Below are 20,202 nucleotides of genomic sequence, written 5' to 3'. Positions count from 1 at the left end.
AAGCCACAATGCAAAGTGGCTGAGCAGAAGTTGATAGCCAAGTTCGGTACCCATGAGGATGGCCTCAACCGGGACCCTGGGTTCATGTTACACTTCAGGTGACCACACTGCACTACTCACTTTTTCTCTTTCTCTCACATACACGCACACACACTCCTACATACTCACTAACACAGACCCCCACTCCTATACACGCACATACACCCACACACACATCCTCTCACAGGCTTATACCCCATCACACTCACACACATACTTTACAAAGCTTACACACACTCAATATTTCTCCTGCATGCACACACATATAAGTTTATAGGGTGAATCTGTATTTGCAGAATTATAGTTTATTTTGCTCAAGAAATGTATAACCTACAATCAATCCAGGTAAGATTCTGTAAATCCCACTTTAGAAACAGAACCAATCTGACTCAAGATTGGGACACAGACAGATTTTAACCTCACACCTTTAATACATTGTCTGAGCTGACACCTTTTGTTAGAAAACCTGAAGTTGAGAATGTAACTTAAAAGGAGTTCTGGGATTTACATATTAACGAACTGAAACCAGCAAAGGCATTCTAAAAAATAAAAGACTTAATCAAAGTTTTTTTATTACTTTAGCCGCATGACACTGTAACGTTTTGCTATAAATTGTGTGTCTTATGGTCCTACTCCACAACCACCTGATGAAGGTGCAGCACTCTGAAAGCTAGCTATGTTGGACCATAACCTAGTGTTGTGTGATTTTTAACCTTGTCCAGCCCAGTCCAATACAGGCGCCACCAAATCATGAGTATACAGATTGACCACGCTGTACAAAGGGCAGATTAAATTGAAGGTTTTGTGTTAGTTAATTGTATTTAGAGGATCCTAGGATCATTAATTGGTCGAGGCCACTAAAATAGACGTATGCGGTCAATCTTGGGCAGGAGGCTTGTTGTGCATTCATTGACAGCAGTGCAACAAAACGCTCTGAGTGTTGGAAGGGGGCTTGCTGGGTCTGTATTGTCTGCACTTTTGTATGTAACAGGACTGTCTCATGTACAAATGTCATTGTCACTGTCTTGTCATATGTGGAACTGGGATTTGAGGTTTGTCCTCATCTCCCTGTAAACTGGTTGAACGGTCGGGTTTGGGGCCTGGCTTTGCTGCTCCTCTCCCTTGTAAAGTTGCTGTTGTATACAGCTGTAAATGTTAACTGTTTTTTTGTAAACTGTGTTTTGTAATTGTTAAATAAAATAAAAAGAAACGCTCTGAGTCGAGCGAAGTTGATGAAAAGTGCTGTCAGTTTGAGTGTGTTCCTCACTTCTAGGAGAGTCGGTGCGTCAATTGTTCGCAATCACTTTCTCTCCGTGTTCCTCGTCCTGCATTAACAGGTGGTAGTATCCGTACCTCTGGGCCAGAGGGTCCGTGTTAAAGTCCCACCCATTCCAGAGGCGCTGTCTAAACGGCCTGACGACAAAACAAGTTTTATTTTCAACCACATCGCCGACGGCCGCCGCCAACCGTCCCTCTGTGACGTCACCACGCCCCAGCGGAGCAGCGGCAGCGCGCGCGCGCGGGGGGGCCGCCGTCAAGAAAACGGGAGCGCGCGCGCGGGCGCGGCGGTGCCGCCATCAGGAAAGCGAGAGCCCGCAGCCAACCGTCCCTCTGTGACGACACCACACCCCAGCGGAGCTGCGGCAGCGCGCATTGGGGGGCCGCTGTCAAGAAAGCGGGAGCGCGCGCGTGGGGGGCGCGGCGGTGCCGCCATCAGGAAAGCGGGAGCGCGGAGCTGGGAACAGGTGAGACCGCGGCCTGGGCCCGGGCTCTATCATCCCTTTCATTTCCTACCCGCGAGCTGTGACCGTTACCTCTGCAGCCTCGTCCGTCTGGAACCACCGCGACCTGACAGACTGGTGCTGCGTTACAAAAACTAACCGCCACCAGTGCCCTAAGAGATTAGTACCACCCTCCCCCCTAGGATAGGCCTACTAATCCAACCTCGACCATTCATACCCTCCTCCTTGGGTAAATGGCCCCCCCCGTTACCTTTCCCTGCATGTGATACTCCACATTTCCCCTTCCATTCAGAGTGACGTGCACTCTCTGCCCTAGCCCTCTCTTTACCTTTTCACTGGGATCACGTCAGGCTGCAGCTCCTCTGGGGTGAGATTCCTACCTGTTGTTCCTCTTATTGGGATGATTTGATACCCCTCCATGTCCTCTTCCCCTCACCCTTAACCTGTAGTGAGAAGCCATACCCCCTTCCCCCACCTCCAACCTTTCTCCTTCCCTTATATGAGATGCCCATTCGTGTTGTTGCAATTAACTTTCCAGCGCCTAAAACCTTGGGCTGACCTTATTAATACAAAATGTGTTACAGGACCATAATGTTGTTCTTGGATTGAGCAACTATCATGGACATCTATAACACTGGTTTTAAACATGGAAATATGATTATTACTCACTTCTGTGTTTCAGTTCTGCTGTGTGCCATGTTTGTACACCAATTTAAAACAATAAGATATTGTATTGGTATGGTGCTGTTTTGTGCCAAAGTGTTTTGAATTACTTTTGAAGTGTAATCAATGTTTTGAGGCTGACTCACACAATGAGATATAGATAGCAATTTAATCTATTCTGATCATGATCGGTGTTCTATCAAATCTGAGAATTCTGCTCCGTGATAACACCTCTTCAAATGCAAGACCTAAATTTATATCATTTTCCAATTGTGACATCATTCATGGTGCAGCACTCCCTTGGTGCTGTTCCCCCTAACAGTGCAGTACTTTCTCAGTGTTAAAAGTTAAAAATCTCACAACACCAGGTTATAGTCCAACCGGTTTCGTTGGAAGCACACTAGCTTTCGGAGTGCTGCTCCTTCATCAGGTGGTTGTGGAGGACACAATTGTACAACCACCTGATGAAGGAGTGGCACTCCGAAAGCTAGTGTGCTTCCAATTAAACCTGTTGGACTATAACCTGGTGTTGTGTGATTTTTAACTTTGTACACCCCAGTCCAACACAGGCATCTTCTAATCATTCTTAGTGTTGATATGTTTGCAAATTACACCATAATTTGAGATGTTGTAGACAGCAAACAAGGTTACCTCCAGAGTACAACAGGATCTTGATCAGATTCCACTCACCCTATCCTCATAACCCAGCATTTACTATGGGTAATCCACCGAGCCTGCACATTCCTGGACACTACAGGGCAATTTAGCATTGCCATTCCATCTAACTTGTATATCTTTGGATTGTGGGAGGAAACCAGAGCATCTGGTGGAAACCCACACAGACACAGGGAGAACATGCAAACTTCACACAGTCATCCAAGGGTGGAATCAAATTCAGATCCCAGTGCTGTGAGCACCATGTGTCACATTCTAGCCCATTCAATTAGCCTGTCTAAACCCTCTTGAAACCTCTTGCACCCTTACAGCTTATGTTTCCATGCAGCTTGGTGTCATCCGCAAATTTGGAAGCTTTGCAACTGGCCACATCGTGTAAATCATTTAAATATATTGTGAACAGTTATGGATCTAGTACTTAGCTTTGCAGTACTCCAGTAGTAATAGCCTGTCATCCTGACAATTATCCATTTATTCATAATCTCAGTTTTCTATTAATCTCAGTCCATACTAGTCTATTCATCCCAATTCTGTGCACTCTATATCTACTAACCTCTTGTGTGGGACCTTATCAAAAGTCTTCTGAAAATTCAAATACACCATGCCCACTGGTTCTCCTTTATCAATGCTGCAAGTCACATCCTGCAAAAGTATCAACAAGTTTGTCAAACATGATTTCCCTTTGATAAATCAATGTTGACTGTGTTGAATTTTCCATTTTACAAATGTTCATTTATCGTATTCTTCATAATGGATTCTAACATTTTCCCTACTACAGCCATCAAGCTAACAAGTCTGCAGTTTTCTGCTATCCCTTCTGTTCTCAATTTGGTTGTGATCGAATTGGCTGCCATTTTTTAAAAATAGCAACACTGACTAAATTTCATGAGTACTTAATTGACTTAAAGCAGTTTGAGATGTACTGAAACTATAAAGGTGCCATAAAAATGGAAAATCGCACAACACTAGGTCATAGTCCAACAGGTTTATTTGGAAGTACTAACTTGCAGTGCGCTGCTCCTTCATCAAGTAACTAGTGGGGCAGGATCATAAGAGACAGTATTTGCAGCAAAGGATCACAATGTCATGAAATTAAAATGATATATTGAACAAATCTAGATTGCTGTTAAGTCTTTCATCTTTTAGAATGGGTTGCAGGTTTTGGTTCATTAATATGTAAATCCCAGAGCTGCTTTTAAGTCACATTCTTCATGTCAACACTCATGCAGTGGTTGCCATGATAGGGTTGTACAGTGTTGTGTTCGATGTTGCCCTGAAGGCTGGGCAGTTTGCTGAGAACAATAGTCTGTTTCAGATTTGGCGGTCATTTAAAAATGAGAAGTGGAGGTGTAATGAATGTCTTGGCGAGGTCCTCATCCTAATCAATAATGTGTTGCAGGCTGCGAAGAACATGGCAATATTTTATCGGTTCCTGGGTAATACTGGACAAAAAGGGTACCCTATCAGATGCATACCGTGTCTGTCTCCTAAGGAGGTCATTACAGTTTCTTGCTGTGGCACGTTGGAACTGGCGATGGATGAGTTGAGCATCGTACCCTCTTATGAGGAAGTCCTTCAGCACCTTCAGGTGTCCGTCACGTTTCTCCTCATCTGAACAGATTACGTTTATGCGTAGGGCTTGTCCATAGGGGATAGCTGTTTTATATTTAGGGTGGAACCTAGAAAAGTGTAACATGGTGAGGTTATCTGTGGCTTTGTGGTAGAGTGAGGTACAAAGGTGCCTGCGCAGTAGAGTGAGATACTAATTTCATGATGTTGCACTTCTCTAGCTTCCACCCTAAACATGTTAAAACAGCCACCCCCTATGGACAAGTCCTCCACACACGCAGGAGCTGCTCAGATGAGGAGGAATGTGACGGACAACTGAAGCGCACACCCTGCAGGCAGTCAATACATGTAACATTTTATAAATTCCTATTTTGGAAATGGAACCAGTCTGACTCAAGATTGGGATACAGACAGACTCTAACCGCACACAACTAACACCTTGTCTGATGCCACCTCTTTTATAAAACTTGAAGTTCTCGTGAATGTGACTTAAAAGAAGTTCTGGGATTTGCATAGTAATGAACCAAAACCAGCAACCCATTCTAAAAGATGAAAGACTTAACAGCAATCTAGATTTATTCAATGTATCATTTTAATTGCATGACATTGTGATCTTTTGCTGGATATTCTGTCTTATGATCCTACCCCACTAGTACCTGATGAAGGAGCAGTGCTCTGAAAGTTAGTACTTCCATATAAACCTGCTGTTCTATGACTTGGTATTGTGTGATTTTTAACTTTGTTACCCAGTCCAACAATGGAACCTCCACATCATAAAAATGGAAAGCCTTCTTTCTGTTCTAAGGTAAATTAGATGTTAATTTGCTGTAGCTGGTGAAACTTCTTTTGGATTGATACTTGGTCATAAATCCCTGGGGAGTGTGGGTTATAAAATCATGTTTAACCCAATTAACATGGATTTCTAACCCAGACCCTACAATGTTATCAGTAGTTTCACAGATATACCTTCAAATGTCAATTGGAAATTATCCATCAGTACTAGAGCTCATTCTCCTGTAATTGGATGGTGAGGAATTTATGGATTTGTGCTTAATTCAAAGGATTTTGCCAGTCTTTGCCACCAAAGTTAGTGCTAATAAAGTTGTGATACTCACCTCTGCGGCTGTGGAGAATGTGTAACTATTGTATCCAAAAACCATATACAAATAAAGGCAAATGAGATTCTGGTACAAACAATGTGACTGAATCATGAGTTTAGATTACAGCTTCTGAATCAGTCCTGGTTTTTGGTTATTGTTAGTAATGCAGACTTATTTTATATGCCTCTGTTAAGGCTTTAATCGTTTCAAGTTAAAAATCTCAACACCAGGTTAAATAATTCAATAATTTGGAGATGCTGGTGTGGACTGGGCTGTACAAAGTTAAAAATCATACAACACCAGGTTATAGTCTAACAGGTTTAATTGAAAACTTGTGGAGGTTAAGATCATGCTCACAGAATTTATAGCTAAAGGAATTCAGTGTCAAGGAGATGTGATACAGTAAACAATCTTACATTAAAACTTTCATCTTTTATAATGGGATATGCTGGTTTCTGTTCTTTGATATGTAAATCCCAGAATTTCTTTCAAGTTATATTCTCAAGATAGCTCAGCTTTTTAAAATGTGAAGTCTGTCTGTGTCCCAATGCTATGTCAGACGAGCAAACACTCTGTTTGATTTTAGAGTTTAACATGGATTCATGCAGTTTTTGAGCAAAATAAGTGTAATTCTGCAAAAACAAACTGATTGTTTAAGTAACGGTTATGTGTAGGTTAATTAACTCTGAGACTGTCTCTTTAATAAGTGTTTTAAATAGTTGACTATTGATTGTTGTGCTCTCTCCGCATGTTTTCCAAGAAATAACCTGTAGTTTGTTGCAGGAAATATGTGTCTTTAACTGAAGAAAAATCTTCATGGATTGTGCCCTTCTGTTGCCAGACTTCAGGCATCAGATTATACACATTACACATTCCTGGAACATTTAGTAGGAATCTTTCTAGATTGTCAATCAAATGTAGGAGCTCTCGAGCAACGTAAAATGCCAGATTTACAATGTCTGCAACCTCTTCATTGAACTCATTCTTTATTTACTTTGTCAAATACATTTTATATTTAAATGCTTATAAACCTATGGTTTAACATTTAGCAATAACATTGTTGCATTATATAACTTTCCTAACCATATACAGTACGACTTAGTGAATATTACCAACGGAGACATGCTAACACAACATGGTATGTGGGGTTGAGAATGTGGTGCAGGAAAAGCACAGCCAGTCAGGCAGCATCCGAGGAGCAGGAGAATTGACGTTTTGGGCATTCTCCTGCTCCTCAGACGCAGCCTGACTGGCTGTGCTTTTCCTGCACCACACTCTAGACTCTAGTCTTCAGCATCTGCAGTCCTCACTTTCTCCTAGTTGATTTCTCCACAACATGGTATGTCACACTGTGCATAGCTGACATACTCTACACCCCAATCGAATTAAAGTCATATTCTATAAATAAACAGAAAACTGCTGTTCGTCATAGATTTTGAATATCTATGAACCGAAGTGATTGAGCAGGGTGGATAGAAGTAGAGTATTTTTAGTAGCTGAGCAGTTTAGTGTGAAGACCATGAATACGCAGTTAACTAAGAGTTTTGAGAGCAGAGCACAGGAGAAACATCTTTGGAAAGGGGATGTGAAGCTGTCGAACTCATTGGGCAGTGTGATGACTCAGTGGTTAGCACTGCTACCTCACAGCGCCAGAGTCCTGGGTTCGATTCCACTCTCGGGCAACTGTGAAGACTCCACAAAGACATTCTGCCCGTGTTTGCATAGTTTCCTCTGGGTGCTCCGATTTCCTTCCACAGTCAAAAGATGTGCAGCTTAGGTGGATTGGCCATGTTAAATTACCCATAGTGTCCTGTGATGTGCAGACTAGGTGGACTAACAATAGAAAATACCGGGTTACATGGATAGTTGTGGGAGAGGGAGTCTGGGTAGATTGAGCCCACATCGACCCCCCCGCCCCCCCCTCAATGTGCTGAATGGTCTGCTTTCATACTGTAGGAATTCTATGGCTTCCTGCATTAGTGATTAACGTAAAAATTCTGTCAGCATTTCAGATTAGTATGGAGACATGGATTCAGGAAAATGGATTGAATGGAACAAGGTGATCAATTGATTCATTCTTTACAATTTCCATTTCTTCCTGGTGAAGGATCTACTATCTTCAGGTCTCCATCATTGAATAACATATCAGGAGCTCGCAATGAGTCATGCAAAATATAAAATCTTGCCCTTCATCATAATCATCAAAGTTCATGGTCCACATTACAGACTGCATATAATTTGTTTACAACCAAAAAACGATAGTGGCCTCAGCACTGATCTTCCTTTCTATTTTGGTTACAGTTCCATCAACAACTTTGTGGTTTAGCCAAATTTTCAATTCAACCCAGAGGTTTGTCTCCCATTCTATTCCTTCCTACCTTGTTCTATGGGCATCGGAATGAAGCCTTGCTAAAATATTAATGTATGACATCTACAGATAATGAGGCTCAGTTACTTCCCCCAAAGAAATCTACTTCATGTAGGCCAGACCTGCAAACTGGAATTGCATGGACCTCTCCTTATTCTAAAATTCGCAGCTTTATATCTTGTCAACTTCTGAATACTCTGTTCTTCATTAATAAAAATTTGGGTGGTTTCTTTAAAATAGACTGTTGAAAGGTCACTGTGGATGTTGGACTTCTTTTAACAAGGCTTCCTAAAAGTAACATGGCTGACAAGAGCTGCTTATTTAGCTGTGGACCCGTTTTGAATAATGTGACTGGCTGTGTTAGTTTTGGTATCTGGAACTATTTGAGGAACTAAAACCTGTAAGGAAGGACTGTCCAGCTGATATCTCCTGTTTTTAAAAAGAACACTCTCTCGTGTTGAGGTTGGAATGAACTCTATTTGTTCTTCTGAAAAAGCGATTTAAAGAATCCGAGTCAACAAAGTCTACAGCATATCTGTCTGCCAGAACTCCAGAGACAAATGTGTTTCAGGCCACAAGTGCCAGAACATCAGAGTAATGGATTTCAGAACATTTTATATTAATTTTGTCGGTAAAAATGACACTAACTGCAAGAAAGATTTTTAAAGCTCATCTATTTAGAGGTTTTTCTTCTTTTTTTCCAGAAGTGTGTGTTTCCTTATGTATTTTAGGTTTTTGAAGGAATAGCCATTCATATCTTTAAAATACTGACTGTGTATGTTAGGGGAAGCATAATGGAAACATCACTGGATGAGTAATCCAAAACTCCATGCTAGTGATCAGGGGACATGGGTTTGAATCTTACCACAAATGGTGAAATTTAAAATCAATAAAAATATGGAATTTTTTTAAAAAGTTAACCCAATGGTCACCGTGTAGCCACGTGCAATTATGGTCACTAATGTCCATTAGCAAAGAAAATCCTTACATGGTTGGGCCTATATGTGATTCCAGACCAATAGCAATGTCGTTGACTCTTTACTGCCCTTTGGGCAATGCCCACATCTCATAAATGAATTTCAAATAGATTAACCACTCTTCATTTTAAAAAAAATGTTGTTTTGTTAATAAAACAGTTGTTAAAGAAACCTGGTTGGTGAGGTATTAATCTCAGTAACATGGAAATATATTTTTAGTTTATGTTGCGATCTGTTGTGTAGGAGGTCTGGAGCTCAAGTGCACTTCCTCTAGCCTCCATGAAAAGCTCATAAGAAATAGTACCAGGTTAGGCCTTTGATCCCATAAGCCTGCTTCACCACTTAATAGTATCATCCTGACTTAACTTGAATTTCCTATTTTCTTGTAATCCTTGTTTTCCTCATAGACTAAAAATCTAACTAGCTCAGTGTCGAATGTATTCAATAGCCCAACTTCCACTGCTCTCAGCTTAGAGAACTCCAAAAACTAGAGACCCTCTGAAGGAAGAATTTCTTTCTCATGTCTTTGGAGTGTGATTCCATTTTTTGAAACTATGCCTTAGTGCTAGATCTCATGGGTAAAAGAATTCCTTGTAACCTTAGACACAGTTCCTGTTTTTGTTAGTGTAAAGTTAATGGAGAGGATGTGCGATTTACAAATTTCTATATAAGGTATGAACAAAATACTGTAAACACCCTGACTCCATGAACTTTTGTAGAGTCATGGAGTCATAGAGATGTACAGCATGAAACAGACCCTTCAGTCCAACTCATCCACGCCGACCAGATACCTCAACTCAATGTAGTCCCACCGACCAGCACCCAGCCCATATCCCTCTAAACCCTTCCTATTCCTATACCCATCCAATTGCCTTTTAAATGTTGCAATTGTACTAGCCTCCACCACTTCCTCTGGCAGCGCATTCCACACATGCACCACCCTTTGCATGAAAGAGTTGTCCCTTTAGGTCTCTTTTATATCTTTCCCCTCTCCCCCTAAGTCAATGCCCTGGACTCCCCCACCCCAGGGAAAAGACCTTGTCTATTTATCCCATCCATGCCCCTCATAATTTTGTAAACCTCTGGAAGGACACCCCTTAGCCTCCGATGCTCCATGGAAAACAGCCCCAGCCTATTCAACCTCTTCCCTATAGCTCAAATCCACCAACCCTGGCAATATCCTTCTGATAGGAAGGAGGCCAGAATTGCACGCAATATTTCCAAAATTGTCCAAATCAATGTCCTGCACAGCTGCAACATGACCTCCCAACTCCTGTACTCAATACTCTGACCAATAAAGGAAAGCATACCAAACACCACCTTCACTATCCTTTCTACGTGCGACTCTACTTTCAAGTAGCTATGAGTCTACACTCCAAGGTCTCTTTGTTCAGTTACACTCGCTAGGACCTTACCATTAAGTGGTAAAGTCCTGCTAAGATTTGCTTTCCCAAAATGCAGCACCTTGCATTTATCTAAATTAAACTCCATCTGTCACTCCTCAGTGCATTGGCCTATCTGATCAAGATCCCCTTGTAACCATGGTAACCTGGATATCTGGTTGGCATGGACGGGTTGGACTGAAGGGTCTGTTGTGTGCTGTACATCTCCACTACACCTCCAATTTTGGTGTCATCTGCAAACTTACTAACTATACCTCTCATGCTCACATCCAAATCATTTATATAAATGACAAGAAGTCATGAATCCAGCACCAATCCTTGTAGCACTTTACTGGTCACAGGCCTCCAATCTGAAAAACAACCCTTCACCACCACCTTCTACCTTTCAGCCAGTTCTGTATCCAAATGGCTAGTTCTCCCTGTATTCCATGAGATCTAACCTTGCTAACCAGTCAAAATGAGGTTATTTGGTCATTCAACTGGTTTGCTAAGTATGGAACCTTGCTGTGCACAGATTTGGACAGATAGGACTGCTGATGCAACAAATACCAATTTTTCAGGATTTTGGAACATGCAGAATGACCAGGTATTATCACAAAATTGGAGGTAAAAACAATGACTGCAGATGCTGGAAACCAGATTCTGGATTGGTGGTGCTGGAAGAGCACAGCAGTTCAGGCAGCATCCAAGGAGCAGCGAAATCGATGTTTCGGGCAAAAGCCCTTCATCAGGAATAAAGGCAGAGAGCCTGAAGCATGGAGAGATAAGCTAGAGGAGAGTGGAACTGGGGAGAAAGTAGCATAGAGTACAATAGGTGAGTGGGGGAGGGGATGAAGCTGATAGGTCAGGGAGGAGAGGGTGGAGTGGATAGGTGGAAAAGGAGATGGGCAGGTAGGACAAGTCATGGGGACAATGCTGAGCTGAAAGTTTGGAACTAGGGTCAGGTGGGGGAAGGGGAAATGAGGAAACTGTTGAAGTCCACATTGATGCCCTGGGGTTGAAGTGTTCCGAGGCGGAAGATGAGGCGCTCTTCTCCAGACGTCTGGTGGTGAGGGAACGGCGGTGAAGGAGGCCCATGACCTCCATGTCCTCGGCAGAGTGGGAGGGGGAGTTGAAATGTTAGGCCACAGGGCGGTGTGGTTGATTGGTGCGGGTGTCCCGGAGATGTTCCTTAAAGCGCTCTGCTAGGAGATGCCCAGTCTCCCCAATGTAGAGGAAGCTGTATCGGGAGCAGCGGATACAATAAATGATATTGGTGGATGTGCAGGTAAAACTTTAGATGTGGAAGGCTCCTTTAGGGCCTTGGATAGAGGTGAGGGAGGAGGTTTGAGCGCAGGTTTTACAGTTCCTGCGGTGGCAGGGGAAGGTGCCAGGATGAGAGGGTGGGTTGTAGAGAACGTGGTCCTGACCAGGTAGTCACAGAGGGAACGGTCTTTGTGGAAGGCGGAAAGGGCTGGGGAGGGAAATATATCCGTGGTAGTGAGGTCTTTTTTGAGGTGGCGGAAATGTTGGCGGATGATTTTGGTTTATGCGAAGGTTGGTAAGTTGGAAGGTGAGCACCAGGGACGTTCTATCCTTGTTACGGTTGGAGGGGTGGGGTCTGGGGGCGGGGGTGCGGGATGTGGACGAGATACGTTGGAGGGCATCTTTAACCACGTGGGAAGAGAAATTGCGGTCTCTAAAGAAGGAAGCCATCTGGTGTGTTCTGTGGTGGAACTGGTCCTCCTGGGAGCAGATATGGTGGAGGCAGAGGAATTTATCATAAAATTGTTGTGTGCTGAGGAAGACCATTTGGTCTATTGTGTTTTCACTAGCATTCAGAATGAGCAGTATAACAGTGACATTCTTTTTTCCATAGTCCTGAACATTCTTTCTATCGAAATAATCATCTAATATTCTTTCGAATGCAATGATTGAAACTATTTCCACCGCGTTTCCGAGCAGTGCGTTCCAGACCCAAGCCATGCTCTGCATAAAAATGTTCCTTTTCCTTTTATATTTGCTACTTTTGCAAATCAATTTGTGTCTGTGCCCTCTATAATTTTGTTTCATACTGAATGCAGGGAAAGCCTGAATCGCAATACATTATGTATATTACTTGTACTGTTTTGAAACAATTTAATTTGTCCTTGCTTACAGTTCACTGAAGATGTTGACCAAATCTTCTGATGTGTTCCTTTCTTTAAATCAAACAGGCTTACAAATGACCCAAATCTAGAGCCTGTGGGGAAACCACCCATTATTTGCCCAGTAATGGGTCAACATATTTCAAACCAAACTCCAGCAGTCTTTAACAAATTGCCGGATCGAATGATGAAACATGCTGCCCTGGTGAGAGAAAGTGGCTTCCTGACATATGAGGAGTTTCTTGCCAGAGTGGCAGAACTTAACGAGATGTGAGTTTTGTACGTTTGTGAAATGTCGCAAAATGACAGCAGACTTGTGAACACATTTTATAGTATGATGTTGCTGAATTTGAGTACCAAACTCCTCTTGCTTACAAAGTACTTGAATTGTAATTTTAAGCTTTTTTTTGTTTCACTTACTTGATTGTGGCTTTTTGTGTGGCTCTTGACCCGAGTCAGGAAATAAATCATTTCTCAGTAGAGAATCAATTAGCACAAAATGTGGCCACTTGAATTCTGTTTTCCATTGTCCCTCCATGTTTATACCATTATTTTCAACTGCTGTGCAAAGCAATTATGTTATTGTCTGATATCAAATTGTTTGCACCCCCTGCAATTCTTCCTCCAAACAGCAACTGTTTGGGCATTTGCAGATGTTGGAAGTGTTCCTTTGAATGGAGGGAAATACTAGCATAATAACTAATGTTCCAGGGCAAGTACTCCAATTTTGTGCTTTTGATTGCATGTTTTCTGCATCAGGAGCAAATATTAAAACTCAGGCAGGTTGTGCCTGATTTCCCACATGTTTAAATTGTGTGGTCAGAAGGCTGGATATGCTCTGGATTTGTTTGATATGTGCTTCCTCATGTGAATTTCCTTGTTAAGAGTTTGAAGTTGAAACATGACCTGCATGTTTTCTCATCCAAATTTTAGAATATTTTGTTATTATTCTGCTGCTCTGCTCTGGAAATTATTATTCTTGTAAACTGAGGTCAGCCAAAAAAAAAGTCCTTTGAACATTTTATGTTGAGGATTTATTTTATTACCTACACATTGCCTTGATGTGACAACGTAGTCACACTTGATTATAAAATATTAACTCATACCAATATTTAATCTCTACTTTTGTAACTCCACATTCATTTCCCCTTTGAGTCCAGTTAAATGCATTGAGATAGTTTTCCGCATTAATGGTGCAATATGAATGCAAGCTGTTCCCAGTGATTTAATGGATGTGTTACATATTTTCTGTGCTCTTCTTTCTATTTAAAATCGGAAATCCCTTGCAAAGATATTAACCACTGGAACGTATTCTCAGATTCTCCACTAATGAGGCTCCTGAGCCTCATTAGTGCTCACCATAAACCTGCATCTCACTACAGACACCACAAGGCAAAATAAAAGCAGGCTATTTGCCCTGATTGGTCTTTGCTTCAGAAGGACCGACTTGCACTTCACTTAATTTTCCGTATTGGTATTTCCTTCTATGAAAGTATTGTTCTTATTCACATTCTTTTGTTTCTTTATCATTAGCACCAGCTACAGTATGTGCTTTCCTTACCTTACAATAGTTTCCCATTCTTTTCATGTGAGGCATTTAAATTTTTTTTCTCACTTCAAGACCAGTGAAGAAATTCCAGAAAGACGGGGTTCACTGCAGCATTAAACTTACTTTTACCATTTTCAAATTTTAAACTTATCATTGCAAAAATGACTAGTTAATAAAATAACCATTTAAAAGGTTAAGTAATAAAGTAATTTATTAAGTAAGAAAACTTTTTGCCTTTTCTCTTAAGAAAAAGAACAAGTAGACAGACTAGGCCCCAATCAGTGTAGCAGGTGTGTACTGTGGTTGAGCTCTAGCTTTAGGCTTAATTAACACTGGTGGTGCATTTGGCAGAATTTGTATAAAGTTGGACGTTGAAAACAACTTTGGCTTGGGTTTCCTCATTCTGTCAGCTTGCTTTGTGGATAGGATAGGGCAACCCAAAATAAATTTTATTCTCATTATTTTCAATTGTGATATCCCAGTGCATTTAAAACGCCCTGTGACTTGTGTTTCGATGCTGAGGACAGAGGAATGTCAAATCTGTCTGACTTCATTTGTTTCAGGCTTTGCTTATTTCAATTCCCTGTCTCTTTGGCCAAATATTTACTGGCAGCCAGATGATCAAAATTATGATGTTTAGAGGCCAACCGCCAGTGCCAAGTCAGAGAAGAAAATGTTTTAACAGGTGGACGATGGGATGGGGCACCTTTCCTCTGACACCTCCCTCCCCTTCCCACGTGGAGACCTCTCCATCTCCATTAATGACAACCGACTTGACACCGACATTTTTTACAAACCCACCGACTCCCACAGCTACCTGGATTACACCTCTTCCCATCCAGTGTAGCAGGTGTGTACTGTGGTTGAGCTCTAGCTTTAGGCTTAATTAACACTGGTGGTGCATTTGGCAAAAATGCCATCCCATATTCCCAATTCCTCCGCCTCTGCCGTATCTGCTCCCAGGAGGGCCAGTTCCACCACAGAACACACCAGATGGTCTCCTCCTTTAGAGACCGCAATTTCCCTTCCCACGTGGTTAAAGATGCCCTCCAACGCATCTCGCCCATATTCTGCCCTCAGACCCCACCCCTCCAACCGTAACAAGGACAGAACGCCCCTGGTGCTCACCTTCCACCCTACTAATCTTCGCGTAAACCAAATTATCTGCCGACATTTCCGCCACCTCCAAACAGACCCCACCACCAGGGATACATTTCCCTCCCCACCCCTTTCCGCCTTCCGCAAAGACCGTTCCCTCCGTGACTACCTGGTCAGGTCCACGCCCCCTGACAACCCACCCTCCCATCCTGGCACCTTCCCCTGCCACCGCAGGAATTGCAAAACCTGCGCCCACACCTCCTCCCTCACCTCCATCCAAGGCCCTAAAGGAGCCTTCCACATCCATCAAAGTTTTACCTGCACATCCACCAATATCATTTATTGTATCCGTTGTTCCCGATGCAGTCTCCTCTACACTGGGGAGACTGGACGCCTCCTAGCAGAGCGCTTTAGGGACCATCTCCGGGACACCCGCACCAATCACCGCCCTGTGGCCCAACATTTCAACTCCCCCTCCCACTCTGCCAAGGACATGGAGGTCCTGGGTCTCTTTCACCGCCACTCCCTCACCATCAGACGCCTGGAGGAAGAACGCTTCATCTTCTGCCTCGGAACGCTTCAACCCCAGGGCATCAATGTGGACTTCAACAGTTTCCTCATTTCCCCTTCCTCCACCTCACCCTAGTTCCAAACTTCCAGCTCAGCACTGTCCCTATGACTTGTCCTACCTGCCTATCTTCTTTTCCACCTATCCACTCACCCCTCCACCCCCCCCAACCTATCACCTTCATCCCCTCCCCCACTCACCTATTGTACTCTATGCTACTTTCTCCCCATCCCCACCCTCTCCTCAATTATCTCTCCACCCTTCAGGTTCACTGCCTGTATTCCTGATGAAGGGCTTTTGCCCAAAACGTCGATTTTACTGCTCCTCGGATGCTGCCTGAACTGTTGTGCTTTTCTAGCACCACTCTAATCTAGACTCTGGTTTCCAGCATCTGCAGTCATTGTTTTTACCTGAGGCATCTTTCCTGCCAGATAAAGTCCAGACCTCTCTTGTGGGGGACAGAAAACCACTCCTGCTTTATCTAACCTTCGGAGTTGCCTCCATGGTTCTCCTCCACTTCCATTTGCTTTATTTCTTTCTTTCTTTCTTTTACTCTTGCTCTCATTTTTTTAAACTTTTTTTTTTCTCTTTGGAGCCCTATTAGAGTCATGGAGATGTACAACATGGAAGCAGACCCTTTGGTCCAACTCATCCATGCCGACCAGTTAACTTAACCTAATCTATACTCCCATTTGCCATTTGAATGCTGTGTTTGTACTATCCGCAACCACTTCCTCTGGCAGCACATTCCATACACGCACCCCCTTCTGCGTGAAAAGGTTGCCCCTTAGAGCCCTTTTGTATATTTTTTCTCCTCTCACCCTAAACCTATGCTGTCTAGTTCTGGACTGCCCCACCTCAGGGAAAATACCTTGTCTGTTTATCCTATCCATGCCCCTTGTAATTTTATAAATCTCTGTAAGGTCACCCCTCAGCCTCCGACACTCCAGGGAAAACAGCCCCAGCCTTTTCAGCCTCTCCCTGTAGCTCAAATCCTCCAACCCTGGCAACATCCTTGTAAATCTTTTCTGAACCCTTTCAAGTTTCACAACATCTTTCTGATAGAAAGGAGACCAGAATTGCAAGCAATATCCCAACAGTAGCCTAACCAATGTCCTGTAAATCTGTAACATGACCTCCTAACTCCTATACTCAATGCTCTGACCAATAAAGGAAAGCATACCAAATGCCGCCTTCACTATCCTATCCACCTGAGACTCTACTTTTCAAGGAGCTATGAACCTGCACTCCAAGGTCTCTTTGTTCAGTAACATTCCCCAGGACTTGTACATTTAACGGGAAAGTCTTGCTCTGATTTGCTTTCCCAAAATGTAGCACCTCGCATTTATCTAAATTTAAACTCCATCTCACATTCCTCAGCCTATTAGCCCATCTGATCAAGATCCCGTTGTAATTTGAGGTGCCATTCTTCGTTGTCCTCTACACCTCCAATTTTGGTGTCATCTGCAAACTTACTAATTATACCTCCTATGTTCACATCCAAATCATTTATATAAATGACAAAAAGTAGAGGACCCAGCATCGATCCTTGTGGCACTCCACTGGTGACAGGCCTCCAGTCTGAAAAACAACTCTCCACCACCACCCTGTGTCTTCTATCTTCGAACCAGTTCTATTTCCTACTGGCTATTCTCCCTGTATTCCATGAGATCTAACCTTGCTAACCAGTCTCCCATGAGGAACATGTTGAACACCTTACTGAATGAAGTCCATATAGATCATGTCTACCGTTTTGCTCTGATCAATCCTCTTTGTTACTTCTTCAAAAAACTCAATCAAGTTCATGAGACTCAGCATCTTTGAGAGTGGGTCCAGCCCCCTGAGCATGTGTGGTAGTGGTGACAGGAATTGGCTCCTTGGGGATAGCGAGCCAGCACAGAGCAGAGTGAGCCTTCCGGGAACTCATGACAGCAGCGAGTGTGGGCCAAGTGGCAAGAGATGGTGCTGGAGCATGATGACTTTAACATTGATAGCCCCAGCACAGGATTCCAGGCATCAATGGCAGGGTAGCCTGTGCGGTTGGCAGAGAAGGCAGCATCCAAAACCACAGGAAAATTAGATCACCCTTTTAGAGAAGACGTAAGAATTTTTTCCCGAGGATTGTAGGGCTTTAGAACTCTGCCTCAGTGGTTGTCAGAAATGGGGTCATTGAATATTTTTAAGACAGAGGTAGACAGACTCTGTCAGTCAGCTACGGCAATGCAGTAGACCAGAATCAGTACTCTTGGTGGATCAACGAGAGCAGCGGCTGCATAGGCAGCGATGTGGTAGGTCCAGTGTGGTGCTCCTGGATGAGCGGAAGCAGCAACGGAAACCCCGGAGGTGAACTCCTGAAATGGACTGTAATGTGGGGCTTTGGTGGGCACAAAGTCTGTTGTGGAGACCCCAGTCCTTTCCCAATTTTGAAGTTTTCTTGATATCCTCTCTAACTCAAATTAGCACCAGTGTGTTGTGACATATTACATTTTTCACTATTTCTTAGTTAAATACAGTACAAGTCACAATAAATCATTCAGTTTAATAAGTCATTCAATTCAAAAGCGATGCAGGTGGTCAGGAGCAACATTGGCCCACAAGACTGAGAATGGCGATATTGCCAATGACTATGGGGAAATGGGTGTCATGTTGAATAATTACTGTGCCTCAGTATTTAATAATAGAAAGGGAGGATAGCTTTCCACAAGTCCCAAGGAAATTACTAGTGGATTGGGAACAGGGACTGCATAAAATTAATGTAAAATAAATATTGGTAATGCAGAAATTGGAGCGACAAATCTCTGGGACCTGACTGTTTTCAACCAAGGTAGTTAAAGAAAGTAGAGGAGCACAGTGTAGAAACCTTTTGAGGTCCTGAGATACAAGAGTTGATCCTGTAGATTGGAAAATTGCAAGTCACTCACTTTTTAAGGGTGAAAGAGAAAAGCCAGGGAATTACAGACCAGTTAACCCAATATCTGTGTTGGGGAAATTGTTGGGAGTCTAAAATCAAGGATGGGGTAACTAAACACCTTGAAAATTTTCAGTTAATCAGGGAGAGCCAGCATGGCTTCCGGACTGGTAGGTCATGCTTGACAAACCTCATTGAAGGTTTGGCAAAGGTAGCTTAAGGTAGTGGACAAGGAATGTTTATGGATATTGTTTTTCTGGACTTCCAGAAGGCAAAGTTATGTTGCACATAAGAGACTGTTAATATGTAATATTAGGTTACAATGGGTGAAAATGAGTGACCTGGATGGGAAATTGGCTGAGTGGCAGGCAACAAAAAACCGGGCTAATGGGAGGTACTCAAATTGGCAGGATGTGACCAGTGGTGTCCTGTAAGAATCTGTTTTGGGGCCTCAATTATTTACCTTATTTATAAATGACTTGGATAATGGTATGGAAAGTCATATATCCAGATTTGCTGATGACCCAAAATTTGGCATAATTGTAGACAGTGCAGATGATAACATAAAATCACAGAGATATTGTTGGTCTAAGTGAATGGGCAAAACTATAGCAGATGTAGTTCAATGTTAGCACTTTGAGATTATCCATTTTAGACTCAAAATATAGATGGTATGAAGTTAAGTAGAGTGGATGTAAAAATAGACTTGGGGGTTCAGGTGCATAGATCGTTAAACAGCTGAGAAAATAATCAAGAAAACCACTGCAATGCTGTCCTTTACATCTAGAGGACTTGAGTACAAGATGCACAAACCATACTGCAGTTCTCCAAAACTCTCATTAAACCCTCCCACTTGGAATACTGTGAGCAGATCTGGGCACCACACCATCAGAAGGATATATTGACCTTGGAGGGAGTTTAACATAGATTTACAAGAAAGGTACTTGGACTTTAGGAGTTAAGTCAGAGTTAGGAATTAAGCAGAGATTATACAAATTATGATTGTGTTTTCTTTAGGATTTGGAAGGTTAAGGAGTGATCTGATCAAAGTCTTCAAGATAATAACAGAAAAAGTCAGGATAAATAAGACACACAGGATGGTAGCTGTATGGAGTGCTCTTCCACAAACAGCAGTGAACAGTGGATCAGTTGTTAATTTTAAATCTGTGATAAATATACATACATTTTTAGTTAAGCAAAGGTATTAAGGGACATGGGCCAAAGGCAGGCATTTGGAGTTAGGCCACAGATCAGCCATGGCCTCATTGAATGGTGGAACAGGCTTGAGGGGCTAGATGGCCTACTCCAATCTGTCTAACAGGGTCCCATTACATATGAAATACAAGTAGAAGTAGATAATTTAGCTGCTCGTGTCTGTTCTGCCATTTAATAAGGTTTTGGCTAATCTGTGTTTCTG

At 42.6% G+C, this 20,202-nt stretch overlaps 1 protein-coding gene and 1 long non-coding RNA gene across 6 annotated transcripts in view; one reads left to right on the top strand and one right to left on the bottom strand.

Moving 5' to 3' along the window:
- Nucleotides 1–1,934, bottom strand: part of LOC140493704 (uncharacterized) — a 53,288-nt gene extending 51,354 nt beyond the window's left edge. For 2 of the 3 annotated variants that reach the window (XR_011963740.1, XR_011963738.1), the window contains exon 1: nucleotides 1,393–1,517. This is a non-coding gene — a long non-coding RNA (uncharacterized lncRNA). Of the gene's footprint in view, nucleotides 1–1,392; nucleotides 1,518–1,853 lie in introns of those variants that run through there. The other variant, XR_011963741.1, reaches the window with a different exon arrangement.
- Nucleotides 1,602–20,202, top strand: part of rnf141 (ring finger protein 141) — a 38,712-nt gene continuing 20,111 nt past the window's right edge. The window contains exons 1-2 of one of the 3 annotated variants that reach the window (XM_072592463.1): nucleotides 1,602–1,784; nucleotides 12,732–12,932. In XM_072592463.1, the coding sequence (XP_072448564.1) occupies nucleotides 12,790–12,932 (143 nt within the window). In that variant the 5' untranslated portion in view covers nucleotides 1,602–1,784; nucleotides 12,732–12,789. Of the gene's footprint in view, nucleotides 1,785–4,908; nucleotides 5,037–12,731; nucleotides 12,933–20,202 lie in introns of those variants that run through there. The other 2 variants (XM_072592462.1, XM_072592461.1) reach the window with 2 other exon arrangements.

This window comes from Chiloscyllium punctatum, chromosome 22, assembly GCF_047496795.1.
Source record: "Chiloscyllium punctatum isolate Juve2018m chromosome 22, sChiPun1.3, whole genome shotgun sequence".
Lineage (NCBI taxonomy): Eukaryota > Metazoa > Chordata > Chondrichthyes > Orectolobiformes > Hemiscylliidae > Chiloscyllium > Chiloscyllium punctatum.
Note: the sequence above shows the minus strand (reverse complement) of the source record. Positions and strands in the feature narration are given on the sequence as shown.